Source organism: Rhipicephalus microplus, chromosome X (assembly GCF_043290135.1).
Source record: "Rhipicephalus microplus isolate Deutch F79 chromosome X, USDA_Rmic, whole genome shotgun sequence".
Lineage (NCBI taxonomy): Eukaryota > Metazoa > Arthropoda > Arachnida > Ixodida > Ixodidae > Rhipicephalus > Rhipicephalus microplus.
In genome coordinates, this window is record NC_134710.1 from 117,996,898 (window position 1) to 118,019,319 (window position 22,422).

The following is a 22,422-nucleotide window of genomic DNA, read 5'->3' on the forward strand; positions in this document are numbered from 1 at the left end:
GGGTGGACCGCCATCGGCGGGTCGGTGTGCCTACTTGTTGCCGTTTGGAAACTGAGCCGTGAGCCTTTACCATGTTTCGTCTGACGTAAGAAAAACTATTATTAAATATGTCTCGTTCGTTGCTGAGTTAGTGCGGCATTGCCAACGTATCAAAATCGGCGTGTCGAGTGCGTTCTGTGAAAAGGTGAACGTCCCGATCACTTTGAAAGAAAATCGTCACGATGTGAACTTGGGAAACTTGCGTGTGCGCTGAATCAGATAGGAGTGCTGGTGCTGCAATACAAAAGATGGCTGACCGTTTACCGTTGTGCCAACGTCAGCTTACGTATAGTGCAGAATACGCGTATAGTTGACCATTCGTCCGCTTAACAACGTTCCTACAGTGCCACTGTGTGTTGATAGTGCTAAATAGTAAGTGTTCCTAATGAGTGACTATAGCCATTCTGGAGTTCACTTGTGATAATCTGAAGCAGTTTGGGTGCGCGCCAGTTGGACAAAAGGAAACCGAGGCAGCTTACCTTGCTAAGGCTTAATTCCCTTTATTCATGCAGTTGAACGGCAATTTAGCGAACGTTGTGTCACGATGAGTCAGCGAGATCCCCTCGGGAACGCCTGTATTTGCAGAGTTCTCGGATTGGAACGCGACAATTCAGGACTAAGTTATTCGACTACCGTATTTACTCAATTTTAACACGACCACAATTGTAACGCGAGGGGTGACTTTTCATTGCGCCCAGAAAAAAAAAGGCACTTATTTGGCTATTCGATTGTAACGCGAGGGTCGATGTTGGGTCCCAAAAAGCTCGCATAACTTTCACTTTGTGCCATGTTGGCCTCGAACGCGAGCGAAGGTTACCTTTAGGAGCTAGATTCTTACCATGGATCTGTACACAAGTAAAAAAAAATACTTGATATAATTTTTTGTTGTGAAACACTGCATTATGGGTTCTCTCTCGCATAACTGCAAAGCCACAAAAATGCTATAGGCGGCACCGCCGCGGTGGTCTAGTGGCTAAGGTACTCGGCTGCTGACCCGCAGGTCGTGGGATCGAATCCTGGCTGCGGCGACTGCATTTTCGATGGAGGCGAAGATGCTGTAGGCCCGTGTGCTCAGATTTGGGTGCACGTTAAAGAACTCCAGGTGGTCTAAATTTCCGGAGCCCTCCACTACGGCGTCTCTCATAATCATATGGTGGTTTTGGGACGTTGAACCCCACATATAGAAACAGAATACAAACGGCGTGCGTCTAGAGGCGCAACGCTGGTAGGAAAGCGTGCAAACGGTTTCAAAGTGCGCTGTTACAGGAAGCGTCCTTCGAAAAGCTTCTTCGGAGCTATAGTTTCATGTTGGGACCGCATGTCACCTCGCGGCGAGAAGAGGCAATATACTCCGCTTCATCTTGTTTTGCAGCGAACGCGGCGATCAGTTCTCTAAAGTACTGCAAAATTTTGTATCGGTGACGAGGGTGTCATGGCGCCAGCTTGAGCTGATTCCCGGCGCTCCGTGCCACCACGGTTGACGTCACAGTCCTGAAAAATCGGGCGGGGAGATGTCTCTTATAGTGAAAAATTCCATTGGCTACACATTATTATTACATGTGAATATTGCGGAAGTCTGCCAATGTGCATTAGCCAGCTTGAGTCAAGCTTGTGCCAACGAGGCTGAGTTAGCAGAAACGTATTGCAGATGTTTCACCTTCTATTCGATGGGTTGAGTGTACCAACCACAACCAACAAATTTGCATATGGTCTAATAGTTCCACTCCTTCCAACGTATGCAGTAGTAGACTGTTATGCTTGATTTTTTTTTGTGGTGTCAAGGGGCTGAAGGTATAGCTCAAAAAGGCAATAATCTTCAACCACTAAAAAAAGTTTCCCACGTGTTTTCTGGGCAATATATGTAGCGTGAATTTGACAGCACGATAATTATTGAACACTGATTTCTGGTGTTTCGAAGATGCCGCCATGACGGCCAGCGAAAGCGAAACGCGGACAGAGAAGACAACGACACAAGCGCTGTCTATCAACTAAAACTTTAATGAAAAAATATATGGGTAGGAAAAAGATTAGGAAAACAGCACACGCTCCAAAGATATCCAACAGAAAGAAAGCTCACGTATAGACTAACGTGACAGCGCTTGTGTTCTTGTGTCATTGTTTTTGTCTCTGTCCGTATTTTGTTGTTCGCGCTGGCCCTCACGAGCATTTTCGAACTAGTTACTCTGGATGATGCTGTATAGTCTTATGAGTAAAAAAAAAAAGACCAGCGGTAATTATGAGTTGTACTATCGCAACCGTAAAGTAATCATATTTCGCAGTCTATATGTGCTTCAGATCACATTCGTTTTAATAGATGAGCTTAAGAATATTGAAGCATTGAAAAGGCCAGCTTTTCAAAGCAGTAAAGAAACGAAGATAAAATCTGTGAGCGAGCCCTATCACGAGTTCGCTTCGGTGGTACAGTGGTTGCGATTCTTGGCTGCTAATTCGAAAGGTGTGGGTTTGAACCTGGCCGCTGCGGCCACATTTCCGATGTAGACGAAATTCTGTAGGTCCGTATATACTGGGCAATGTCAGAACACGTTAAAGAGATAGCGAAAATTTCCGGAGCCCTCCACTACGGCATATGCCTCGTAATGAAATCGTGTTGTGGCACGTAAAACCCGGGATATTATTATTATTATTATTATTATTATTATTATTATTATTATTATTATTATTATTATTATTATTATTATTATTATTATTATTATTATTATTATTTTACATATGCCACACGAGCAGCCACTTGCGTATCTCATAGTCATATCGTGGTTTTTGGGCGTAGACTCCTAAGGGTTGTTGTCACGTGCAACCTGTCATGCGGCGTCATCATTTCCAGAGTAGCGACAGGTTTTTCCAGCCGATATATGTTTCAAAGTGGTTAATAGAACACCAATAGAGAAAAGGCTTGATTGCTACAGGCTTCCAAAGCAAAGTCGAACAATGCCATCTGCTCTTATCGAAACTGGGCCTATTGGCCGTGAGGGCCTCCACTGGAGAGGCCAGCGCTGCGATCGTTTTGACGTCACAGATAGGCTAGTAGCTTTGGAATACGGCAGGTTTGCTTTCGCGACACCATCGTCCCCCATGGCTGCACCGGTTCTTAGTCGCGATTTTACGATGCAAATCAGACACGATCGTGCCACCGGGGGCACCGATTCGTAGTTTGCTTGCCCGTATTATCAGGTCTTACCACTTCTTTAAGCACTGAGCTTCAAAACAAAGGGAAGCACGCATGGTGTTCACAGCAAAAGCGCAGAAAACGCGGAGTGTCTAGCAAACAATACAACACGTTATCCTATGGGTGACATCATCACGCGGGTGGCGCCATGGTATGCCCTCGAGGCCAATATCCACGATGCTTCTTTTGCCCAAACAGTGCCACTCCCGCTACCATGCACGCGCAGAGCTGTCGGATTGCATCTGGGCTGCGTCACAATGTAACTATTGCCCACTAGCAGGCCTTCGGGCCTAATGGGGTGCACATGTGCGCAAGTGTCCTTGTCGCCACCGCTGCCCCATCCGGCGCCTACCCTGGCGGCGTCCATCTAACTCCCAGTAAAGCTTATAGATCGGCCGCACAACCGTAGCATCCAAACTTGAGCTTGGATTCCCTAGAAATAGCAGTTGACTCGAGTTATGAGTTACGATAACGTTATGTGCGCATAATTAGTCAAAATGTGCTTTAGCATATTGCCACATGGGCTCCTTTATTTCTATTTTTTTTTCATTTACCACTCCATTACAATGTAACTGCAGCCTTGTGCAAAGCGTACTCTAATGACTGGGAGCTATTCTAGATAATATTAGAACCTTCTGATGAGGTTACGTGCTCAACACGAACATTAGAGTTAGTTTTGAAAATTATACGACAGCTGGCGATAACGCTGGAATCTTCGATAAAACATGTATAAAAGTCGACACGCTTGCCCCGCTTGTCAGTTTTATCGACGGCTGACACAGTGTCCGCCGCTATCAGCGCTATCAGTGCACAGTGTGCGTTGCTTTTTGTTTCCCCTCACAAGTTCGGCCAAATAAAAAGTTTCATCTTGTGCACGTCGACTGCTGCCTTTGTCAGTGTCACGACCCCGAAAAAATGTACATAAATAAGTGACGTCGCATTGACGAACTGCCCGGGGTTGCAGTTTGGGTGGCAAGCTGTAAAAGAACTCTCACTTTTTTGGCCAACCTTTTTCCACAACATATACTCAGTCAACAGCATATAATATTTAAGAAAATGGGCAGATCCCACGTAGAGTGGAATCGATTATATATGCGAAGCCCGAATGAAGAAAGTTAATATTTCCCTTTATTATCAGCACTACGTTACGAGGAGGGTGTAAATTAGGCCGTGCATCACTTCCATGCCATAATTATAATGTTTGCGCCTGGCATTTGTGTTCGTCGTCTATTCACATCACGTAATACCAAATTTGATATATGCGGAGCTAGCGAAACTGCCGCGAGCGCGCTATGAGTGTAGCATGTAGTGATGTTTTATATGGCACGCATGCCATGATGATCATATTTGGACGTGTCAGTTACCTTCATCGTCCATTCACGTCACGCAATACCATATTTGGTGTACGTGAAGCTAGCGAAATGGTCGCGAGCGCATCATGAGCATGGTATGTTGTCGATGCATGTTACATGACATGCATGTCATAATTATGTTTGCACTGTAGTCATATACCTTCGTCATCAATTACCATCACGTAAGACCAAATTTCGTATATGTGTGAAACAGCCGCGAGCGCACTATGAGCGTAGCATGTAGTCGTGTTTTACATGATACGCATGTCATGATTTCTATGTTAGTTTAGTGTCTGTCATTTATGTTCGCAATGTTGTCATGTCATACCATACTAGTTTTGCAATATCTTAACGAAACCACCGCAAGAGCAACAAGACTATGAAATGTAAACCAGGACATTCATTACACACTTGCTATGATGTTCATTTTATGACCAGTCAGTTATGCTCGTCATACAGTCATGTTATAGCACTAAAAGTCGTAGGTGGGTGGATAAATAGATAGATAGGTAGATAGATAGATAGATAGATAGACACGGTCAAATTTGCCGAAGCTCACTAAGAAATGCTTCGCATTGAACATATGATAGAGAAGATTAAAGACGACAGTGCAAGTCACTGATATACCTTTTTTGTGTAAACTATTGCATCGCGATACCATCCATAAATGAGGAAACCTGATTTACTGGACTGGATGCGTGTCTACCACTGCGCCAACCTGACGGGACTGTACGTACTCACCTCCTTGCCTGCCCATCGTTATACATTACTCTTTTTCTTCCCTATTCCCCTCCCCCCGTGGTAGAGTGGCTGGCTACAGCATACTATCGCTTGAACTAACCTGTTTGCTTTCTTTCACTAAACCCCTGTCTCTCGGAAAGTGTACGCAGTGGTGATCTCATGGCTCTCATCAAAATACCAGATGATACAACGATACAATGTATCTCGTTATAATAACAACAGTCTTGTGTCACTTTGGCATATACCTCTAGGGAATATGAAAAGAATGCGCACATACCAATATCACATACGCAGTTACGAAGCCATTTGTTCTGGCTACATAATTTGTTCATCAGGCTAGAGAGCTACAAGTTGTACAACCCTTTCAGAAGCGAATTACGATGAACTGTCTGCGAATGTGTCAGATTCACATAGTGTAATTAGGGGCGACGCTCCTTATGGTCTAGGGCAATCCCTCGTCTCTGCGGTGTACGCAGCAGCGTCTCCCTTATTATACAATAGATGGCGCTGTCCTATAGAGATACATGACTGGTAAATACAGGAAGTTGACTGGTAAATACTTAGAAAACAGCAGGTGACCAAACCAAAAAGAACTATCGGTTAAGAAGAAAGTGAAGGAAACGGAGACCGACATGTGGAGAATGGGCATGATTAAGAAGTCCGCACTTGAGATATATCGAACTTTTAAGCAGGAAATTGCCAAGGAAAGGATCTATGATAATACTCGGGGTAGTTCTCTACTGTTTGAGGCCAGAACGGGAGTACTGCGAACCAAGACATATCGGGCCAAATACGAAGGGGTAGACACGGTATGCAGTGCGTGTGGAGAGGAAGAAGAAACTGCCGAACACTTGATAATGTTCTGTAAAGGGCTTCACCCTATAGTTCAGGATGATGGCGCAGAGTTTTTCAAAGCACTGGGGTTTAGGGACCGGGAAGGCAAAATAAACTTTAAGCGGGTAGAGTTAACTAGAAGGAGGTTATCTGATTGGTGACTAAAGTCAAGGCACGAGTGAAAATTAAACTCTTCACGGCAAAGTATGAATCCTCAAACTCACTTTTTAAGGAAAAAAAATAAATATAGTTTTTGGTTCATTAGGTATTACGGCTTGGTGGCGCTAGCCACCGCCCGATCTAAAGGGTACAGCCATATCCATCCATCCATCCACATGACTAGCCGTTGCGTGACGATATACTAGATGGCGCTGTACGCATTCTGTGCCGTCATCGGTATTTCTCGTCTAGTTTACTATTGCCCAAATAAATGCCCCGCCGCGGTGGTCTAGTGGCTAAGGTACTCGGCTGCTGACCCGCAGGGCGCGGGTTCGAATCCCGGCTGCGGCGGCTGCATTTCCGATGGGGGCGGAAATGTTGTAGGCCCGTGTGCTCAGATTTGGGTGCACGTTAAAGAACCCCAGGTGGTCTAAATTTCCGGAGCCCTCCACTACGGCGTCTCTCATAATCATAGAGTGGTTTTGGGACGTTAAATCCCACATATCAATCAATCAATTGTGGGAACCGTCCTGCGAAAAAAAAAAACGATAGCGCACAGTTGTTCGACCCCCGCCACTCTCCAAAGCATGTGTGTGTATTGGGGGAGGGGGGTTCTCTCTGTTTGTTGAACGACGGTCACATACCGTGTGAACTCGACAAACAATTATGACCCGTTTCGGATTTAGATGCTTTCACTCGTCCCTGTTTATCACTGGCCAGCCAGCAACCTACCTTAATAATGTACCTTTACTATGATAAGACTGACCAGAGCAGTGCCCTCAACATCGTGTCAGACTTTGGTATTGTAAATATAGGCTGCAATTTAGACTGAATCCGCGGTAATCGAAGCTCCGTTAGAGCTACTTCGGGCGTATACAGGAAGCGTGAGCAGGCAGCACTTGTTTCGTTGCAAATAGAAACCGAAGGCAATCGCTCGCATTGAACTCCCTCTTTTCTACCTCGATTTCTGAGCGTGGCTGTAATGACCGACGTGTGCGTACGTGACGCCGGGCTCTGTGGGAAACACAGGCGGACATAAGCGGCGCCGTGAAACGAGGCAGTTTTCCCGATGCTGTACACATTGTCGTGACCGAGCACAAATGCCTTGCACAGGGACCTGTTTTGAACATAAAAAATCAATATTTTAAGAAACAATAAACCAAATAAGACATGTAATAAGTCTTCAATTGTAGACGTAGTTACATTATTTTTCTTTGTAAAGTTTTACCACTGAAGTAATTAAATTGCGGTGGTCTACATGCCTACACCACAATATGATCAAGGGGCACGCCGTGGTGCATCACCCTAAATTAATTTTGACCCCTGTTACACCCAAATGAACTGGTGTTTTCGCATTATTTGGCTGCTTATACACCGCAGTACGTGACGACTGGAACAATTTATATATGTATGGTGCTTTAGCGAACTTGTGCTAAGCTTTCAAAAAATTCAAAAGTGCACCATTCGACTGCAATCAGGTCTGAATTGTTACTGCACGTGTAAGAAGTACACGTAGGCTTATATGATATTGAGTAACTTATCGGAAATAAAGAGCCAACATTTAATGTATTGTGTTAAATGGAAAACCAGGATTCAATTCGTTCAGGCACATCCAACTGATATTCGAAATGATAACTGTGCTTTCATTTTTTGGAGTACCAAACACAGCGGTTGAGATATGAGGTGAATTGCAACCAGATATTTCTTGACTGTAATTAACGTCTTGCGAAGGCGTTTTACGTCACTTGTGTCGTTACAAATTCAATTAAACGCAAGACGTTTAGTTGTATATTCTTTATTTATATATATAGTTTTCAAATTTTCAGTTTTCTCACCCGTAATTATTTTCCAGTAGGTTGAACATTATGAACACAGCGACTATAGTTGGCATGCTAAAAAACATTGCCTCAATATTTATGAAATAATAAATAAGATTTTGTTCATATTTAACGAGCGCTTTCTAGGAGGGGTTCATAGGAGAGCACCAGTGCTCTTGCATCATAAATAGAGAAATGAAACTTCGGACTGCGTTAAATTTTTTCGTTCTGACATTAACAATCCAGGATACTTTATAAGTGGTTGAGAAATACTAAATATTGTTGAAATAACTTGGAGACCCATATTATTTACTTATAGTAGTAGTAATGGTAGTCGTAGCAATTGACTTTTATTTTCAGCCACAAACTAAAGGCTGAGCATTTCGACCGCCTGCGCGACCAGTCAACGCTGTTCTTTTTCGCCTTCGGCACCGATCTAGTCGAGCCAGGTGGTGATCGAAAGGGAAGAGGGAGCGTAATAGCTGAATTGCTGAGCAGTTGGGCAATAGAAAAGGCAGTGTGAAAAGCTGGCATATGCGGAGGGGCACTTGGGACAGCAGTGGTCATATATATCTATACCAATGAGGAAACAGGCGAGAGGGTGTGATCAGGCAATTCAGTTGTATTTGCCGTAAAATTCGGGCCTCTAGAACTGTGAGTGATGAATGAATGAGCGGGAGAGTAGAGATGCTTGTGAAGTCTAAGCTAGAGGTACACCTCCTTGATAGTATGGCGCAAAGATATAGTACCGCCGTTCACGGACCTCCCACCGTCCTTTGAAGGTGTGGGCCAGGGAATGAACAGTGCTCGGTGCAGTATATCACGGGCTAGCTTATGAGCCAGCTCATTTCCGTCAATCTCTGAATACCCAGGAACTCAGCGTAGGAAAACAGTGGAAGGTTGGAGTGTGAAGACCACTCGCTTGACCCACTCGCTCGACGTCCTGCTTTAGGGAAGAAAGGGGTAGCGTGTGGTTCTGTGTGTGACGAAAGGCGGCGTAAGAGTCAGAGGAAATTGTGTGCTCAGGTACGGAAGGGAGAGAGGAAAATGGTTGTAATGCAATTATGAAAAGGACCTCAAGCGACAGCACATTTGGCTGGTATGAGTAAGGCCTACAGGTGTGAGTTTTAGGTGCCTAAAGTTGTGAATTATATATTGCGCACAGCCGTAGGAGCCTCGAGGAGCTACGAATGAGGCATCAGTGCAGGTGACTCCTTGCGTAGAAAGACAGGGGAAATGATGCTGCGCTGCTGTGTGACGTTAGCCTGCGTGGAAAATGGGGGATATGTTGGATGGGAGGGGAGGGATGCGAAAGTTAGAAGCAGGGGTCAAGCGGGAGAAGGCAATGTCGGAACGGAATTGTGAGGTATACCTGTTTGTGGCGATAGCCGTTGACCCTAAGGGGCAAGAGAAAGGCGGACAATCTGAGAGTTGCAGTGAATAGAAAAAAGAGAACTTAATGGATGAAAGAACCCTGTGGAAAAAAGCTAAGTGGTAGAGGTAGTGATAGGGAGGCTGAGGGCTGCCTTGCATAGGCCCATAAGAGCTTTTTCGAGGGTGTCAACTTGTGTTTGGGTGAATTGAACGTAAGTTACAATGTACAGGAACTTGTTGAGGGCGAGTCCGTGGGCAACCCGGCACGCATGAGTCTCGTGGAGACCCGACTGCCGAGTGACAACACGACGCAAGATGTGAGTAACCGATTGGCAGATCTTGACAGTGTGATGTAAGGCCCGCACGTTCTTCATTGCATGCAAAGGGAAGCCAATAACTTTCCATTGCAGAGTGGTCGGAATGGGAGAGCCAGCAAGATGTAAGGAGATGAGGGCATTGTGGGAGCGCTGGCAAGCAGAGCAATTGAGCAAAAGCAGTTTGGATTTCTCTGGAACGGGAGAGAGGCCAGCAGCGGTAAGAAAAGGAAGCAATAAGATCTGGACCACGTTGTAAAGTGTCCTGCACGTAACCTGGAGATCCAGACGTACACGCAGGAGTGATGTCATGGGCATTAAAAATGTGGGGGAGGTCAGGAATTTCGGATAGCTGTAAGGTGAGATGGACCATAGCCATATTAAAGACAGTAGGAGAGGGCCCCTTGAGAGGGGCCCTGGGTGAAAAAGTGTGGGTTGGACAGGTGAGTATCGACCCTAAAGGGAGCTATTCAACTAGAAAGAAATGATCAGATATAAGAATACACGTGGGAACTACAAGAAAAAGCGGAGAGCTGAGCTAATGTGTGGTGCTGACACATGCCATGGAATGCCTTGCGGGCATCAACAGTTACCAGAGCATAGATCTGGCTACGACAGGGTGACAGAAAAGTGTGCTGAAGGACGAGGAACATGTCCCGTGCACAAACGTGGCGTTGGAAGTTTATAAGAGGAGGGAAGAAATTTTTCGTCTCAATAAAATCACACAGGCGAGTCATTCACTCAAGTGTCTTGCCGACGCATGATGTCAAGGAGATAGGGCGATGGTTAGAAAGAGAGAGGGAGGCTATCCCGGTTTCGGAATAATGCAAATAATAGAGGATGTCCATGAGCTCGGCATACAGCCGCTGTTCCATGCTTTGTTGAATGTTTGTAATAGAAGTTCCTCTGCGTTGTCGGGAGGATTGCAGATGCAAGTATGTGTTATCTCATCCTCGCCGGAAGCTGAGCGGGTAGAATGAGTGGCTAAGGCATCTTCAAGCTCCCTGAGAGTGAATGAGTGGTGGAGGTCTGTGTTAGAATGACCACAGTAAGCCAGGTAGAAAGGTGTGAGGAGGTGTGTGAGATACGGGGAAGCTATATTGTCAAAGACATCAGATGGAGTCCCGTGAGTAAGTGCTTTAGGGGTGAGAGTGAGGGCAGTATTAATGCCCAAGAGAGATCTAAAGAGAGACCACGTGGATCGTGAGTGTAATGTGGAATCAAGACCATCACGCAGCGCTCTACAACGAAAATACTCGAGTGATGCACCATAAGCAATTATTACAGATCGCAGAGCATCAACGCGGGTTGAAAGTTGGACGTTATATGCTTGGGGCGGAACGAGCGATTCAAGCGTTTATGACGATGCCATAAACAGAGAAAGTAAGAATCAGGATCAGGAATTGGTAATCGAAAGCGAATGCGACCACTGCAGGATGTCTGTGCTGCGGAGATCCACGACGTCCAGTTGTCATAAGTTTCAGAGGAGGAAGGTAGAAGATTAGTGCGGAACGCATCCCAGTCAGTGTGAACAACGCGATGTTTCCCAGTGACGTGAGAAAGAGAGGTGGTGATATGTTGAGAAACCTTTCGGCTGACACCTGCCAGTGAAAAAAAAAGGAACCCCCAGAGGAAGTGAGGTCAGGTGCAGTAAAGCACTGTGAGACAGTGCATGTTGGAGTAGAGGTGTCAGGAGTGTTAGGAACGGTTAAGTTGCGTTTCTGGGCAAGAAAATGCAGAAAGCGGCCAGATTTGGATGTCTGAGGGTAACCCCAGAGCCTGTGAGAAGCATTAAAGTCTCCCCCTTCCTCCCAAGGAGTATATGGGTGGTCAATGGTTGGGAGTTGAGGAATTTGCCAAGGGGACTGAACAAAGAGGATGTGACAGGAGATTGTAAAAATACATTAGGGCGAGAGAGATCTGAGAAGAGGGTTCTTAATAGACCACGGAAATATTTAAGGAGGGTGGAGGGAACATCAGGTGGTTCAACAAGAACGTCGTTGCGTATATGGACACAAGTAGCGTGTCCATCGTAGCAAGGTATAGCGTGGTAGCCCAGAATGATGTGGATCGTCAGAGTCTCTTGCAGAAGAAGAAAGTGGGGCAGAGGGGGGCGGTTGGAGAGGGGTCTGATTATGGCTATAGTTGCGCAAGTTTCACTGCAATATATCCAGGTCCTTTGCAAATGCCATCTAAGTTATTTTAGTAGTGGTGGTGCTTGCTCGAGCACGTTCCTTCTTTTTTGCCGGGGAAAGCAATTCTTGCAGTGAGTTAAGCATAGGGCTGAATGATTCCCATTGTTTGGATTGGGTTTCGATGGTGGTTAGAATCCGCACTACTGAAATTTCAGCTGAACTGAACGAGTGTGGTGTGTGATAGTGTTCACCATGTCAACCAATTTTGATACATGGATGTCGGAGGTTGGGGTGGTGGGTGTGGAGAGTTCCTTATTTAGTCCCGTGAGTTGGGAGGTGAGAGTGGAAGTGGTGGTTTTAGGGCCTGCGTCAGTGCGTGTATTTTTTTTATTGTAAATCACATGAGACGTGCTGTGGCTCACGCTGGTTGTGCTCCAGCATTGCGAGCCGCTGATCAAAGAAGCGGCTCTCGCTATCCAAGGATGGTGAGAGTGCATTAGAGCATGGCCTCCGAGATGGGGGCACGCGGCGGGTTTATCCGCGTGCCCGCCATCTCGGAGTCCATTGTTAGAGGAAGAAGGGCACAACTGTGACACGCTTTTCACTTTAGCGGCGTATGAGCCCGGGGAGGGGGGAGGAGTGCGGGGGATGAACAGATTTCATGCGTGAAGAGGAGGGTGCGGATGACTGAATGGCTCGGCTCAAGGCTGTGTAAGGGAGAGAGGCAGCTTTGGCACACTCCCTTTGCTTCGCAAGAAGGAAAGGGTTGGTGAGTTGAAAGGCGGATGAGTATTTACTTGGTAATGGATGCACCAGAGTTGGGTGCAAGTGTGAGTGTCCGCATCGGAGAGCAGATGTGCTGCACAGCGGGGGCACTTGGCCGGAAAGCTATGCTGAGTGCATTGGTGAGCACGGTGTCCTATAGGAAGGCACCGGGGGCAAGTAGAGGGCTTAGGTTTGTGTGGGCGGCATCGGAAAGAAACGCGTTTGAAATATACAAAGGGAGGAAGGACGGTGCCAGAAAGTGTTATGAGCATGGGTCAAGTGAAGCCCATCATGCGTGCAGCGAGTATATCTGCCGTGAAAGATTCTGCCTCACATATATTCTTATTTATGTATCGACTCCCTTACGCAACGCCTCTGTGAAGCCTGTAAGGTATGTGTGACTGAGTTATTATTTAATTGGTTAATTTGGTGATTGGTTAATGAATAAAAATTTATTAGTGAATCATCTTGACAAGAAAAAACTTCTGTTTCGAGCGTGGTTCTTTTCCGCTAAAAAAAGCCCTTGATGCTAACTCTGTTTCTGAGGATGACGGTAGAGCGTGGGCTTACCTAATGTCCCTGCTCGTAACCTTACGCGCTCTTGAGACGTTCTTCATTACGCTTTGAGGAAGCGAGAAAATTGCCCTTTTAGAAAGAGAAAGCGCGTAAGAGCAAAAAAAAAAAAAGAAGGGGGTTAGGGGAGACAGAGAGAAAACACATCCAGAGCATCAAGACGAAAACTACATGTATTCTTCTTCTGTCCGGGTTGTTTTTTCCCACTTTATTTCACTTATTATGCCCTATTTAAAAAAAAAGACGTGCAAAATCACGCGCATATATACTCTCCTAAATAGTAGACAATTAGTAGAGGTGCGCAATCGCAGTCAAATCACGTTGTTTATATGAAGTGATTCGGTGTAAAAACTGATCTAGTAGCAATCTCACAAAGCTGTGTGAAGACGTTGAAACGAAATTGGTTAAATCCATGAACTAATCTGTCATTTACAAGTTCGCCGCTTTGCTGCGCATGCAGCGCCCCTAGATGCTAGCACTGTAGGGTTCTCTAGGCAGCAACATTTGCGGAAAAGGCTGTGCCAGCACGTGTCGACGTTTGTGCCCCGAAAAACGCTTTGAGCGGATCTTCGGCGTTGCTCGAAAACAGAGCGCGTGCATGAACACGTCGTCACTATAGAATAAATACGCTGTTATATATTTATTTTTTGGCCAAGTATCCCGTGCGCTGAATCGAAGAAGCAAATGTATAACCATGTGACGTGTAACGACAAATAGTGCATGACAACTCTTGTAGTTTTGTTGATTTTTTTTGTTTGTCGCTGACAGATGGCACAGAGGACGAGGGAGTTGTAGCGCCGAATGGCATTGCGTCCGAGATGACTTGTGTGGCTGTCGAGGTTCTCAATCATCACTTTCACTTCGACCGCTATTCGCCTGTTCGGCTTATAAGCCGAACATGCTATAATAGCGGCCGAATGAATGAGGGGTGCATTTCCTATAAGAAATGCAACCATTATTCATTCGAAGCATATAAGATGGCAGAAATGTTGCGCCTTCGAGTTGTCTTTTTTTAATTCTTTAACGTGAAATTGTTTCATGACAGGGTCCACCAGAACTTTCATGACGTATTTCCGTCACGGAAATACGTCAGCAAAATACACACAATAAGACAGAAAAAAAACGAAAACAAAAAAGGATCCGTTGCCGGGGGTCGAAACCATGACCTCTCGTTACAGGACGATGACTGGCAGGTGTTTAACCAATACCCACTGCCAACGCTATGAAGGAGGAGATACACAAACTCACACATTTTATCTCTCGCAGTGCTCTTGTTCGTAGTGTGCATGGGTTCGCCGTCTGAAAACGGACGAGTAAAGTTATGCGTGGCTTCCGCGATTATCTCGGTCAACGCACCGTCGCTATACCGTCCCATTCGGCGCGTTTGCAATAGAGATGTAATTTTGTCAACGCTTTAAACACACCGCGAAAGCGCGAGGAGGCGGCTTCAACCCATGACTTGCTTATAGCGTTCATCCATATTAAAATATAGCGCTTTCTGGCGCTCGCCTGGCTGTCACACTGCTTCACCGCATACCACGTTCGACTTGTGAGAAATAGCGGCTGGGCTAGAGGGAAAGCACGACGAACGTTTCGTTTATCTTCGCGTTTCACAACGCTTTGAAGGAGCGCACACCGAGTTTATCCGAGTTCCAGTGTTTATTGTGGGCTTTTCATTGCCATCTTCGTACGGATTGGCCATGTGTAACTTCAGCTAACGCCAAGGCCTAATTATCATCATGACCGTTAGTATAGCCGGGACGTGGATGCATCGCTGTAGGCGTCAACGTCGGTGGGTGCACATCGAGCGGAGCTATATATGCCAAGTACCAAGAGGCATTGTGCTAGCTCTCATAAATCAATGCACCGTAAACAACCAACTACTTCTCTAAAAACGCGTTTCACTTTGGTGGTATACCAACTGCCATGATGGGAAGATTAGCCGAGTTTTTTTTTCTTTTTTTTAGGAGCGCACGATTTTTTTAGGTCCGCACGATGTGCGTTGACGCTGTAGTGGTCGTCGCTTCGAGTGCGGCCAAAACACAAGTGTTGCATATGCCGCACATAGAACGTTCATAGCACGCATACTGTTTAAACATAGACTATAGTTTAGATAGATGTGGGGGGTTTAACGTCCCAAAACTACCATATGATTATGAGAGACGCCGCAGTGGAGGGATCCGGAAATTTCGACCTCCTGGAGCCGGGATTCGATCCCGCGACCCCAAATCGAGTATGTTTTACTTTGAGGGACGATGTAGCGCTGCTACCGCACGAAGGCGCTAAAAAGCACCCAAAAGACGACGGAAAGAGCAATCCACACTTCACCGTTTCGGCAAGTTGCCGCCAGGCGGCGACTATGCTCGATCTCGCGGCCACGCAAGCAAAGCGCGGGTAAAGTGAGCTAGAATAGGGTAGTGGGATCACTCGCCGGCCGGCGCCATGCATTGCGGTGACGCCGCCAATGTCACACAAACGTGCTTCGACGTGCCTCCACGGCGCGGCGCCACCACCGCATTAAATGTAGCGAGCGTTAGCGCTAAGGCAGTTGCTGCCTGTTTGGAGTGGCGGTCAGTGTGTGCGAGTTTTGTTACTTTGAGAACTCGTCGCGCTTTGCATCCTCAATCCCCTAGGTTCTTCGGTGAACAGTGATGTGGCCTAACAAGCAGTGACCCTCAAACTAGGTTAAAATGCTTCCGCGGCGGCAAAACCACTGTTTTGCGCCAGGCTGTCGTACAGGTTACGCCCACGTGAAGGGCAGCAAGAAGCCGTCTTTGTTCGGCGTTCCGAAGGATGCAGCACTGAAGAAGCAATGGGAAAGAAATTTGCATCGAGCGGACAAAGCCCTGGACGACACATCTGCCGTGTGGGACCTTCATTTTCAGCCGAAGTATGTGCTACGGGACTACATGCATATAATCTACTTGACTGGACGGCGTGTGACTATAACCAGTGTGCTAAAAATGCTTTCTTATTTGACTAGAAAGTAGCATTTTTATACATAATGACATTAAAGACCAGCCAAGACCCATTAAAAAATTTATTTGGTATTATACGTCAGTCATCCGGTAGCAACGACCACCCCACGCCAACTCAGTTTTTGATAACCATTACTTGTCTGTCATTCTATGGTCTCGTAAAAACAGTTTGCCAGGGGAGTCGTGACCAAGTCGAGCTAGCTTCATTGCTGGAGATCAATGCTGCTACTGACACACTGGCACAAGACGATTCAGTTGGCAGTGCAAGCACTGTGAATGAGCCTAGTTTTGTGCCAGCACCTATCGACCACAACCAGCATATTGCTAGAAGTGATTCCAGGCTGATCTTTTATGTTGCTGGCAATATTGCGCGAAAGTGTGTCATTAAAAGAAACTGCGAAGTTCGCATTACACTACTCACGATGCCAGCTCAAGGAGAAGATTTTCAGCTCGCTCGTTTAACCACCTTTCGTGACAAAGGTGGACTGTTGTATCCATCTAGCCACCTGTACAGTTTTGTGAGCAAGCTAGAAAACATGTTGACGGAGTGCTTTTTTTGCCACAAGTTGCATTCGGACAGCATTTTGGATGTATTGACAATCGTGAAAGAAAAGTTTTTCAAGAAGTTGGGTGCGCACAACATGCCCCTGGCCTCTCAAAAGACGTAATCAACTTTTATATTGTTACGCGGTTTTGTGAAAGGTATTAATTCTGATATAACCGAGAAGCGGGCGAAGGCAAAGAATCTAAAGTTGAGCCGCTGCCCTTGAAGAAGAAATATCCAGTAAGCTACTGTGCCCAATATATATGATGAGTAAATTTTCATGTACTTGTGCCCAGTACTTGGGGAGAGCGGCTTCCTGTTTTTCTTATCTGTGGATTTTTACATTCTTTGCATAGAAATATTCAGTCGAAAAATAGCCAAATTACAAAGCCAAGATAATGGAGATCTGCAGAAAGAATGAGCAGCTTAAAATTTTTAAATGCTGTGATATGTATAACATTAAGAGCTTGTGGTAAACTCCCGAGTGTGTGCCAAGGTCAGCATCGGTAATAATTTCTCACGCTCGTAAAAGGCGTGCGTGACGAAAGTATAGGGCCCGAGAAATGCAAAGAATCCAGTTTACAATTGATATCCGCGCAACGTAAGCTTTGAAAAGTTCGCCATCTCTGCTTATCACTTGTAAGAGAATTTAAATGCATCTCATGTTTGCACAGCATCCCTTGCATGCATCGAGTTCTGCATGCAGTTTAATCGCGCGAGTTACGCCGACAGAGTTTATGAAAAGAGTGTTTTCTACAGCTTTATTCGCACGAGTACTGACGGTATTCGGTGTGTTTCAATTAACATCAAATAACGAGCTCACAGTATAGCTGCATACACCATGCTACAGTGTTCTAGATGGTTACCTACGCGCACATGTAGGCCAACGGCCTACGCACCTAGCTCCACGCTAGTTTTCTTTCTTTATTTTTACTACCTTAGCAACATCAGCATCACCGTTTACACTGCCGAAATTCGCGTGCATTTCCGTCCAGTGCATGGGATAACAGCGCACAAAAAGCATGATTTAAGTTGCGCACCAACGCCTCCGTCAGGCAGTGCCCTATATCGAAGTCGCTGGGGGCGCCCCCACACGTGTGACATACCCGGCGGCAAGCAGGGGACCCCAGCAAGCCCACTACCCTATTTAGCTCACTTTAGCGCGGGCGCTGTTGAGTCCGACGCGATGGGTGACCGACGCGACCGGCGTCCTTTGGCGCACCCCGGCGGCCACCTGGCACCATTGTAATCATTTACATTTTGTTAGCGTCCAAGGGGCTTCGCTGAATCATTAGCATTCACTTCATGGATTGGCTTTCATTTTTTAAGATCTTGCGTGCTTTTCTATGAAATCCCGATCAATTAAAACCACAGAGTCTATCTTCATAAAAAAGAAATCGCTTGAATATTGTCAAAATAAACCCTGCAGCCTCCGATCTAGTCGTTCAATAAATACATTAAATTTTGTTGCAGTTTTCGCTAATTTATGACAAGATTGTAGCAGAATTTATGGTATTAGTTCTGAAAGAATGCAGTGAATCGTACGCTGATATATTTAAGATTCGCGTATCGCACACCTGCTTAAATAAAAGAAATCTTTGCACTTACTGATATGTCACACGATTTCAGTCTGTACAGATGGTACAGCTGCATTCGAAAGCTGCGAGAATGCGGCAAGTATTTAAAAAAAAAAAAGCCCCACAGCGTTTAGTGGAATGCTATACGACTCTGCAGAAAAGACGAAAGACAACAACGTAAAATATGCCTACGAAATTCTATACGCCTCATAGCCATCTCCTTTCTTTGCAAAACACGCCCCGGTCGGAAGAGGAAGCCGCACTGATACTGAACGCACAGAGACGATGCCTTGCTCGCTCAATATTAAAAGCATTACATATACAGCGACGAAGGATGCAGTTCCCAGATACAGCACAGACGTTGTGGCGGCACAACAATGAAACCGCATAAAACCCTATGCCGTGGGACTTGGCTTCCAATTTTAGGTGGTAGGTGAAAAGTATTTATTTTTGCAAATCTGTGGTAATGTCCACACACACCGAATTTCCGGCAGCAATTAATATCGCTTAGTAATAGCGAAGACTTCCTAAAAGGAGGCCATGGTCGTTCTCGAATAAGAAGCCTTAGATAGCCTTCGCAATGCAATGGGGAGTTAAAGAAGAAAAGGTGGGCGTACAATAATTCTGGCATCGTGTGAAGAACTCAGACATTGATGTTCGGATAATTATCGATTTATATGGCATATAACACCAGTTACCAAAAATAAAAATGTGAGCTGGAACTTTGTATTGCCTAAAGCATTTCTTTTTTAAACTTAATTAGTGTAATCGTCACTTGGGGTTTGGTAGAAAACAAACAAACATTATATACCTGCCCTTGTTTACACGTCCACATGCATAAGCGCTTTTATCCGCAACTAGATAGATCGCTTGGCTGCATTTCCGTACTGATGGGCGCGACGGTCACCAATGCGCGTCGCAGCAGCTGGGAGAAAAGGTGTGATCGCAAAGTGCTTCTAAAAATGAATTTTAAAAGAATTTTACCTACAATTGGTTGCTTGAATTGGTGCATTCATTGAAGTTGTACATAGGGCGTGCATTCGTCAATTGCCACCATGGTGGCAGGACTGAGAATGAGCCGGAGAAAAAACAGTGAAAGCCTAGTCATCTCTCGTTCACGCTGGAAAGATATAGGCAGAGGAGAAAGACCTTCGACGTAGAAGTTGCACACGTCAGCACTCGGTACCGGCACGTGCTTGAGGCGGGATGCACTTATTTTTCATGTGTCGACTGACACAGAGAGGGTGGAAAAAGGAGGAGGCAACGAGAAAGGCGGCAGGTGGAAAAAAAGGGTGGGGGTGTACCTGTTCAAAGCACTGGCGCAGGGGAAAAAGAAAGAGTGTCTGAACAGGAGAAGGCAGAAGAGTTGGGCACTCTCTTTTCTGCCTATCGTACGTATCAGCTCGATAACAGTAAAGAAAACCCGCGGTGTGTGGGACGCGTCGTCTCTGGGAGCGCCGTTATTTTTTCTTTGTACCCTACTGCTGCTTCCTGTGGAGCGCTAGCACGCAGTCGGACGTATCGTCACCTAATGGGCCCAGCACCATGCGAAGCGGCCAGCGCAGCCGCAGGTACTGTACCCAACGTCCTTCCTCATTTCTGTTCGCTTCTCCGTGGCAGCGACCGCGTGTAGCAAGCTTGACCCGTTCCACCCGGACATTGCATCGTAATTATAGTGCTTCCTAAATTTGTTCGCTTCGCCTGGCCTGTGCACTCGAACATATTTGACGAGACATTTTTGACGTGCCAACGACAGTTACCTGATTAACGACTCCAAAAGCTTATTAAAGAATTAGCAGCACAGTTGAATATATATATATATATATATATATATATATATATATATATATATATATATATATATATATATATATATATATATATATATATATATATATATATATATATATATATATATTGACCGAGAGGCAGTCAAAAGAAAAGTACGTTTTCGTTTTCTGACCCAAAGCGTTAAACTAAATGTATTTAAAGTGCTTTATTTCTTAAACAATCTCCTTTGGGACACCATACGCTTTTCTGTCAATTGGATGCGCGAGCTAAGTTCCTTCCTTTGCTTTTTATACACACACTGCACATAACATGTCTTAGCTATGACAAACAGTGTGCTCTTAACAACCTTTATTAAATGCAGAAATCAGTCAAAAGCGTGGCGTTCTTCATGGCTTGGAGCCACAGTATGTAACGGTTTACATCTTACATTCAAAGGAAATCGGTCCCATGACATATTCTGCAAGACTGTGAAGCCTGAAGGAACTTCCGGAACAACACATGGCTTCCTTTTTACGTGTACTGCTTTTACTGAGTGATTAGGGTCATTTTATGAACGAGATAAATAAATAAGCAGTGACAAGCCCATGAGGGCTACTGGCGGCATGTGAAATTCTGAATAATTGTACCTTGTTTCCATGTTTTTGTTAAAAAAAAAGATACAAATATATGGGGCGCTCATTAAAAAACATAGAGAAATTTGGATAGGACGCAGTGGGAATACTCCTATGTTGTAATCTTTGGTTTAGTGACTGATGAATACAGCTTGTGGTGCCAGGTGTTAACCAACCGAAGGAGGTGCACATTTTCTTACGTTTGGATTCCCACTACAAGTGACAAGTTGACGTTGAGCTGTAGAACTAAAATTACGGAAAAGTGTCGCCCATGAATGATGCAGAACTATTAGGCTCAAACTATATTTAGGCTCAAACTAGAAGTTGGTATGTGTCCTTTTGATTTTAAACATGCCAAGGTATGCACGTATATTTGTTGAGTGAGCAGGAACCGATTCAGATAATTCTACAAGACGAACAGAAATATTCAAATAACTCTATCTTGATTAATTTTTGGATAAAGTGACATGTGATTGGCTGACTCGCAAAGGCGTTGCAATTACGTTTGGCTGCAGTGAGCATTAGTTACCTCGACAGCGTTGCTATATTTTTATGCTCGAACGTAATCGCCGCTTCAATGAACAATTACACGCGTTTGCTCTCGTGGCATGGAGAGTATTGTATATCATTACCTGTTAACGCGATATCTTTAAAGAGCTCATTTCGCAGAAATGCCAGCGTCGGCGTCGAAAAAGGATCACCCTGTCCGTGACCGAAAAATCGAAAAGTATGGAAATAAATAAACAACGAAAATTTCCGGATCCGAGTGAGAATCGAACCCAAGCAAATTTTCTACTGCAAAGCCACGAGATTTCTTGAAGCTCCTTTAAAAAAAAAAAAAATCACTGTATGAATGTAATGTAGCAAAAGGAGTCTTGTATCGTGTGAAGAAGTCTAGAATTGTGCCAGGCGTCAAAAGATGTGAATTGAGCGACGAGTGGGTGCTTTAAATGCCCACACATAAAACGGGCCTGCGCGGAACGCATATATTCGTCACAGCAAAAGCTGGAAAGGCGGCCTTTTTTTTGAACTGAAGGTTAGGCCTTTTTGAAGCGAACTTGAGGCGAAGCTCAAGTTTCCTTCAATTTTCTTGCATAATGAACGTGGTGTTCTGATTTACGGCTGAAATCACCGCGTAAAATATTTTTCCTAAGAAATTTACTCAAAGAAACCCTGACACTGGTGGAGGCACAGCGGTAGAGCCGGCAGGGAAATTATGGTTGGAATACGGAGGTTTCTAGAGTTCGCCCTGGTTTCCAACGACTTCGTGGCTTTGAAAATTTATTATCGTCAACCATGTGCGTGCTGCGTTATAGGTCCGATTTGAACAGTTCACTACAGGCATGTATACGTCCGCATATTTCACTGCTTTGGTGTGTTCATATAACCATGGGTACTTGCAAGAGTAGGAACGAAAGGATCAATAAATAGTGCCGCAAGATAAATTAGAATGATAAGCGCACAAATAGGACCGATTCATGTGCATATCTGTCGTTACAATGACATGTAGATGAATTATCGCAGTGCCATCATTTCATCTTATAATTTTTTATTTTATTCTCCAAAGCCTAATGCAGTGATGGCTGAATTACAGCGTGCGCTTACGTCTGAAGGACACTGGCGAATTTAAAGAA

The 22,422-nt window shown here is 45.1% G+C and overlaps 1 protein-coding gene and 1 long non-coding RNA gene across 2 annotated transcripts in view; one reads left to right on the forward strand and one right to left on the reverse strand.

The window, feature by feature from the left end:
- LOC119176796 (uncharacterized) overlaps positions 1-22,422 on the forward strand; it is a 37,941-nt gene that overhangs the window by 3,250 nt on the left and 12,269 nt on the right. Inside the window, exon 4 of the mRNA XM_075876412.1 lies at positions 9,731-9,817. Within this exon, the coding sequence (XP_075732527.1) occupies positions 9,731-9,817 (87 nt within the window). The remainder of the gene's footprint in view (positions 1-9,730; positions 9,818-22,422) is intronic.
- Positions 515-19,493, reverse strand: LOC142775712 (uncharacterized). Its single transcript, XR_012886942.1, has 2 exons — positions 19,375-19,493; positions 515-1,530 (listed from the first exon to the last, which is right to left on the reverse strand). It is a non-coding gene; the product is annotated as an uncharacterized LOC142775712 (long non-coding RNA).